General features: G+C 31.7%; 1 protein-coding gene across 1 annotated transcript in view; it reads right to left on the bottom strand.

The window, feature by feature from the left end:
* Window positions 1-6,739, bottom strand: part of LOC137622655 (calcium-activated chloride channel regulator 1-like) — a 96,973-nt gene extending 90,234 nt beyond the window's left edge. The window contains 1 exon segment of the mRNA XM_068353254.1: window positions 6,554-6,739. Within this exon segment, the coding sequence (XP_068209355.1) occupies window positions 6,554-6,739 (186 nt within the window).
* Between the last annotated feature and the right edge of the window lie 1,890 nt (window positions 6,740-8,629).

Genomic DNA, 8,629 nt, shown 5'->3' with positions numbered 1-8,629 from the left:
ATAATAATAATAATAATAAAAAAAATAATAAAAATCAATGTTTCTTGTAGATGAAATCTGAAGACATTCTGTTGTCCTTATACATTTTCGAAACTAGATACAGAAAAGAAGACTATTTTACTTAAATGTTCTACCTAATGTATGACAATCTAAAAGCAAACAAATAAGTGATTTACGTAAAATACAATCAGTCAAAAATTCAGACATCATTCAAAATTCCATACAATTACATAAGAAAATAAATTCTTAGCACTACAGCTTGTAGAAAGACTCAACAATAGTTGCAATCAAAATTACTCGAGCAGAGAAAACAAATGATTAGAAAAAGTAGGAGTAATTCAAACACTGAAATTAATTACAAGATTAAGAAAAACTCAGCTATATAAAATGACAGTGAAGTTCATTTAAAGGTTTAAAGGCTACTCATGAATGGCAGAAGCAAGGTGACATTGCCCTATCAAGCAAGACAATGCCCTAGAGACAGACCATATATACTTATAATTAGCGCACAAGCCCCTTCTCCACCCAAACTAGAACCAAGGAGGGCCAGGCAATGGCTGCTGATGACTCAGCAAATAGACCTAGGGGCTCACCCAAACACCCCTCACTTCCATAGCTCACAAGGGTGGTGAGACTGCAGCGACCAAGGAAACTAACGAGTTTGATCGGGACTCGAACCCCAGTTTGGCGTTCACCAGTTAGAGACGTTACCACATCGGCCATCACAAGCTATAAACTAAAATTAATAACGAAGTATTTTATTACTGATTTCCTTGCATCATTTATCAGAATATCTTTTTTTTCTATTTTGTGGTTTTTACATTAGTAGTATTTGAAGCTTTAATTATAAAAGTTTGAAGAGCATAAATTATATGCTAAATGTTAGAGCTACGGATAGCTGGATTATTAGCAGTATTAAATATATATATATATATATATATATGTATGTATATTATATATATATATATATATATGTTTATATACATACACACACACATATATATACGTATGTATGTATGTATATATATGTTTATATACATACACACACACACACATATATATATATATATATATATGTTTATATACATACACACACACACACACACACATATATATATATATATATATATAAAATATATTATATATATATATATATATAAAATCTCGTAGTTAATGAAAATCAGAGCGTCTAAATTATTCATAGTTTTTTGGACTATTCATTCCATTCTGTAACCCCCCCCCCCCTCCCCTTCTGTTAATAATCAACGCTATCATAACATTGAAAGTTTATGAGAGACCGACGAGGAAATACATAAAAAGTAAAAGTTTGCTTAGCATAAATTGCAATTATCTACTTGAGGATAACATTTTCATAGCCTCTATAGAGTCTATACCATCGTCTTCCACTGTCTTGGGTTAGAGTTCTCTAGCTTCAGAGTACACTCGGGCAAACTATTCTATCTTTTTTTCTTCCTCTTGTTTTGTTGATTTTTTATATAGTTTATATAGGAAATATTAATTTTAATGTTATTACTATTCCATTTTTCCTTGTTTCCTTTCTTCACTGGGCTTTTTTCCCCGTTGGAGCCCCTTGGCTTATAGCATCATGCTTTCAAACTAGGGTTGTAGCTTACAAATAATAATAATAATAATAATAATAATAATAATAATAATAATAATAATAATAATAATAATAACAATAATAGAACATTCTACATCACAGTACATTGTAAGTAATTATTTCCGGTAACTCTTTTTAGCCAAAACTGATACATACACAGACCAGGAAAGACCTGAAATTCTTTAATATCAACAATGATTTTTACTGAATAATAAACTTTTTTAACATTCACCGAGAGGCTAGATTAAAATTAGTTTTCTTCTGTTAATTGGGGGAAAAACCTGAAATTCTTTAATATTAATATATTTAAAACTCAGAAAAGGGTAATGATAGAAAAAACACAAAAACTAGCTAATTTAACACATTCAGTTATAGAGAAAAGTTGCAATAAAGCAACAATAGGAAAAACGTTCTGGAAAAGTATTGCTTTATCATCTATTTTGTATGGAACAAACTTTATAAATCTAACAGAAACTGAAATAGAGAAACTACAATGGAAAAACCTGAAATTCTTTAATATCAGCAATGATTTTTACTGAATAATAAAAATTTTTATCATTCACCAAGAGGCTAGATTAAAATTAGTTTTCTTCTGTTAATAGGGGCAAAACCTGAAATTCTTTAATATTAACACGTTCAAAACTCAGAAAAGGGTAATGATAAAAAAAAAACACAAAAACTAGCTAATTTAATATATTCAGTTATAGAGAAAAGTTGCAAAAAAGTAATAGGAAAAGCGTTCTGGAAAAGTATTGCTTTACGATCCATTTTGTATGGAACAAGCATTATAAATCTAACAGAAAACTGAAATAGAGAAACTACAAAGGATAGTGAATGGGGATATACAGAAAGATTTGTAGCCACTAAAAGACCAGCTAATACTACTCTAAGAGGGGAGATAGGTGCATCTTCTATGAAAGCAAGGGTGATGGATGGGAGGCCGCAGTACTTAAATCTTACCCTAAATGGGAAGAAGGAAATACTGAAAACAATTATCCAGGATATTCAAGAAGAAGAAGGAAGATGGTGGAAACAATCAGCAAAGTACTTAGAGGAATTAAGTATAGACATAAGACAGATAAGAAGAATGAACAAGACAGAACTAAAATCGGAAACCAGAAATTGGGATACTGAAAAGTGGAAAGAAGAAATAGAAAGTAAAGTGAGCTTAGAAATATACAGAACGTGGAAGAAAAAAAAATTCAAGAGGAATTTTATGACAAAACATTTACTTCAGTGATATTTTTAGAGCAAGAACTAATACGTTAAAACTAAACATTGTAAACAGACACAATGGTGGGAAGGTAAACTGTAATTTTTGTGAAAATGAGGGGGTAGATTTTATAAATGTTTCATTGTTTTCCCAGGAATATAGAAAAGGAATGAAATGATGGCGCTTCAACAACCATACGAGGAAGACCTAGAGAAATTAGTGGGATTATTTTATTCAGTGAAACAAATACAGAAAAGAAAAAAGTGGAGGAAAAGACAAAACAGTATGAGATAAACTTTGGAGGCGCCGTTGCAAAGGCTATGCCTCACCCCTTGAACCGGAACATTGAATTTTAATGAATAATACACTTTTTCTCATTAACCAAAAGGCTAAATACGAATTATTCTTGTTGATTGACCAGATCTTTTCTCCGGATGGGACTTTTTGACAAAATGTCACAGTCCCCCAGGACTAAATTCAAATGTATTCAGTCGAAGAGAGACATCAACTAAACACATTTATGAATCCTAAAAAAAAAAGGTTTATAACAAACCTATATATCTAAAAATCTGTGCATATTTAAACAAACGTGTGTATTTAAAGTTTTAATATTAAAAAAAAACAAGCTGTAGTTTAGAAAAACAGGTTCATATTTAAACAAACGTGTAAAAAAAAAAAAAAAAAAAAAAAGGCCTGACTATTCGGTGCATGGGTATGCAAAGACAAAAGGGACAGTTACCAGATAAAAGGATACAATGCCAGTCAAAGAACCCAATAACTCTCTAGCAGTAGTATCTGAACGGGTGGCTGGTGCCCTGTTTAACCTACTACCTACAGTATACTATACAACAGAAGCATTAGATAATAATAAAATAATAAAATAATAAAGAAAATAAACTGTATTACAACTATCTAGGTCCTCCGTGCTAAATTGTCCGTTGAAATCCACTCTTTTCGTTTTTCAGTTAATGGAGCGAATACTAAAACGGACTGATTTATGACACTCGAGTCGATATCTTTCACATGATTTATAGGATATAACCTCTGCAGCCGAAAAAATATCCAAGAGCCTTTTGCCAAAATCTAAGGGTACAGGAATAAACAGTCTTAGGGAAAACTAAGACTTTTCAGAGTTAATATCATTATCTATATATTAATACGATAGCGTGTGTGTTATTCAATTTTGAGTCACACTTTAAAGAAAACGGAAATAATTTCATGGTATACTCTTACAAATTCACATTAGACTTTGATTACTTAACCAAAGCACATCTCATGAAGTTTTCCAAATTTTGTCTTTAGCACCTGACTCTTTTTTTTTTAAATATTACACAGAAAATTGAGTTCTATCAGTTTTCATAACCTAAATTATAAAATTAATCTCGGGGCATTTTATTCAAGCATGTATAGGTTAGGAACAAGATAATTAGTATTTAAAATATCATTTCGTGAACTTTACACGGGTTCCGCTAGTTATTATTATTATTATTATTAATATTATTATTATCATTATTATTATTATTATTAGCCAAGCTACAACCCTAGTTAGAAAAGCAAGATGCTATAAGCCCCAGGGCTCTAACATGGAAAAATAGCTCAGTGAGGAAAGGAAATCAGGAGATAAATAAATTGTATGAGAACAAATTAACAATAAATCATTCTAAAAACAGTAACAACGTCAAAACTAATATGTCATATGTAAGCTATAAAAAGATTTTTGTCAGTCTGTTCAAGCCCCAGGGCTCTAACATGGAAAAATAGCTCAGTGAGGAAAGGAAATCAGGAAATAAATAAATTGTATGAGAACAAATTAACAATAAATCATTCTAAAAACAGTAACAACGTCAAAACTAATATGTCATATGTAAGCTATAAAAAGACTTTTGTCAGTCTGTTCAAGCCCCAGGGCTCTAACAGGGAAAAATAGCTCAGTGAGGAAAGGAAATCAGGAGATAAATAAATTGTATGAGAACAAATTAACAATAAATCATTCTAAAAACAGTAACAACGTCAAAACTAATATGTCATATGTAAGCTATAAAAAGATTTTTGTCAGTCTGTTCAAGCCCCAGGGCTCTAACATGGAAAAATAGCTCAGTGAGGAAAGGAAATCAGGAAAGGAAATAAATAAATTGTATGAAAACAAATTAATAATAAATCATTCTAAAAACAGTAACAACGTCAAAACTAATATGTCATATGTAAGCTATAAAAAGACTTTTGTCAGTCTGTTCAACATAAAAAACATTTGCTGCAACTTTGAACTTTTGAAAGTTCTACCGATTCAACTACTCGATTAGGAAGATCATCCCACAACTTGGTCACAGATGGAATAAAACTTCTAGAATACTGTGTAGTATTGAGCCTCATGAAGGAGAAGGCCTGGGAATTAGAATTAACTACCTGCCTAGTATTATTATTTTTTTGTAGTAGATGGATACAAACAATTTCTTGAATATCTCCTATTCATAATTTGAATACGAATAATTTTTTGTTTGATGTTTTAACTGCTAGAGCTACTATTACATAATCACACTAATTTAAAAGACTCATTTAATATAAGAATTATGTTTGACTTACTCTTGGGTAAATAACATTTTAGTGTTATTATTTTCACTCCTACAAAAATCTCTAGAAAATATAAAGGGAGTGAAAAAGTTTATGTTCCAGTACATTAATCTATTGTAAGTATGGTATACCAGCGAAAAAAATCATGAATATAGAAATACGAGAGAGAGAGAGAGAGAGAGAGAGAGAGAGAGAGAGAGAGATTCATCTTTCTTCCCTTCTACCAGTGCATTCAAAACTGCAAGAAAATAATTGAGTTAGTTAACAGGAAATAAAACAAAACCGAATGCCTTCTTTACACAGCAATCACAGAATCTCCAAAATCCTCACTTTGGCAACTACCTTAATCAGGTCCCTCATACAAATGTGAGTGTTACTCCTAAAGAATTAGCTCCAACGCCATGGAGGGAAATTATGAGCTGTATTTGGGAAACTTTCTCATGAATCATATAAAGATGAAACGTCTCAAGAATAATCTAATATCTACATGAATAATGATGTCCAAAATATTACTATCATTGTAAGAAAAGATGGAGTTTAAATACAAAGACCTAGTGCAAATGTCAAGGAACTTCTAGTGAAAACAACAGAATATATATACATATATATACATACATATATATATACATATATATATATATGTATATACATATATACAGTATATATATACATATATATATATATATATATATTATATACATATATATATATATACTGTATATATATAATATATATATATATATATATAATATATTATATTTATACTGTATATATATATATATATATACACACATTTTATACATATATACACACCGTGCATATAATGTATGTATATATATATATATATATATATACATAGACCATTACACTTTGTATCAAATATTCTTTCAGTAAATCAACCAAGACCACAAAAAACTCCTATTACATTTTTTCTTCAACAATGACCATGAATACACATGCATACAAATATCATTAACAATAACTATCATCATCATCTACTTCACGCTTCATAGTCCCCAGCCATGTAGGGCTGGGTCTTATAAATACAGCTCTGCCAGTGTACGAAAACTGGAATATATCCTCTATCCCCTAAATACCAAAATTCCAAAAATAATTTTATGTTATATGGTCTTTCCCTCTTTCCCACCCACCCCTGTTATGTACAATTCCAATTCCGTTACAATTCCATTCCAAGTCGACTTATTCATTCCCAGTTTGAGACTTTGACAGTTTCCTTTACCTCTGTTGACTAACGCATTCCAGTCATCCCACCTTTTCACGCTGTCTTTTCCCTTCTCTTCCTCTGTGCCTTCCCTCTCTTCTTCTTCCTCTTCCATTTAGTTTCCATCAATCTGTTCGAAACAGAATCGCTCTCTGTACAGAGATTTGTTTTGTTTTTTCTCGCAACTTTCGCAGAATTCGTTTGTTTTCTATTTTCGACCAGTCACATTCTCTGGCTTCTATTGGGTTCTTTTGTATGCAATTTTCACCTTTTTCACATTTCTCTGTTTATGTGCATAATCTCTCTCTCTCTCTCTCTCTCTCTCTCTCTCTCTCTCTCTCTCTCTCTTCATGAGTGTGTTTTCACATACTATATCACCTGTGCCTTTCAAAGCAAAAATTCTCTCTCTCTCTCTCTCTCTCTCTCTCTCTCTCTCTCATGAGTGTGTATTCACATACTATATCACCTGTGTCTTTCAAAGCAAAATCTCTCTCTTCTCTCTCTCTCTCTCTCTCTCTCATGAGTGTTTATTACCATAGTATATCACCTGTGCCTTCAAAGCAAAAACTTCATCTCTCTCTCTCTCTCTCTCTCTCTCTCTTCTCTCTCATGAGTGTTTATTACCATAGTATATCACCTGTGCCTTCAAAGCAAAAACTTCATCTCTCTCTCTCTCTCTCTCTCTCTCTCTCTCCTCTCCTTTCATGAGTGTTCACTTACATGCTATATCAACTGTACAAAAATATAATTTTTTAGTAATCTCTCTCTCTCTCTCTCTCTCTCTCTCTCTCTCTCCTCTACCCTTCACTTCGTTTTCTTTACCCCAAACTGAATAATCTACTAACTAATGACCTGAAATGCAGGTTAATGGACTTCCGATGTGCAAGATATTCTCAAGACATCCCCCATCCAGGGGTTCGTCAAGTTTCTTTAGCTTGTTTCATTATCATCATTATCATTATCACTACTTGCTATGCTGCAACCCTAGTTGGAAAAGCGTGATGCTATAAGCTCAGGGGGTCCAACAGGGAAAATAGCCCAGTGAGGAAAGGAAACAGGGAAATGAGATAATTAACAAAATAGAATATTTAGGAACAGTAACAATTAATACAAATATTTCAACATATAAACTATGAAAGACTTTAACGAAATAAGAGGAAGAGAAATAAGATATTATTACTGTTGTTGTACCTAAAATAGGCTTTTATTTTTACATTAGACCTTATTTCAAGGGAAGACGTTTAAAATATCATAATTTTTGGTGTTATTAATTCAATTGGAAGCTTCATTCTGGGACATAAATTTGTGGAGAGAGAGAGAGAGAGAGAGAGAGAGAGAGAGAGAGAGGGAAATCATTACACAATTTCATCTAATAAAGCGGAGACAGAGAGAGAGAGAGAGAGAGAGAGAGAGAGATGGAAATCTAATAAAGCAAGATGTGTATATATATATATATATATATATACATAGAGAGAGAGAGAGAGAGAGAGAGAGAGAGAGAGAGAGAGAATTAGTAAAAAAATAATTGTTTTTGCCATACAATTCGCAGGTGTTATAGTATGTAAATACACTATAATGAAAGAAGACCAAGAAGAACAAGAACAAGAACAAGAAGAGGGGAGAGAGAGAGAGAGAGAGAGAGAGAGAGAGAGAGAGAAGGTTAGGCTTACCCTACTAATTTCCACTCATTACGAGGGGTTATCAAGGATATAACATTTAGATGGAGGGCGAGAAGAGGGATTCACCCATTACTAATATCCTAATTTTCAACGTTATTAATTCAATAAAGTGTTTATCGAGATGATAAATTTATACATATATATATATATATATAGAGAGAGAGAGAGAGAGAGAGAGAGAGAGAGAGAGAGAGGGGGGGATTAAATTTAATTTCGACCAATGAGCTTTCCAAATATCTATATGCGAGTTGAACATTCTATGACTAAAGAGCTTTGTAAAATATAGATTTATTATATATATATATATATATATAGTATATATATAT

This window comes from Palaemon carinicauda, chromosome 29, assembly GCF_036898095.1.
Source record: "Palaemon carinicauda isolate YSFRI2023 chromosome 29, ASM3689809v2, whole genome shotgun sequence".
Lineage (NCBI taxonomy): Eukaryota > Metazoa > Arthropoda > Malacostraca > Decapoda > Palaemonidae > Palaemon > Palaemon carinicauda.
The sequence above is the reverse complement of the archived record's forward strand: the minus strand, read 5'-3'. Positions and strand labels throughout refer to the sequence as shown.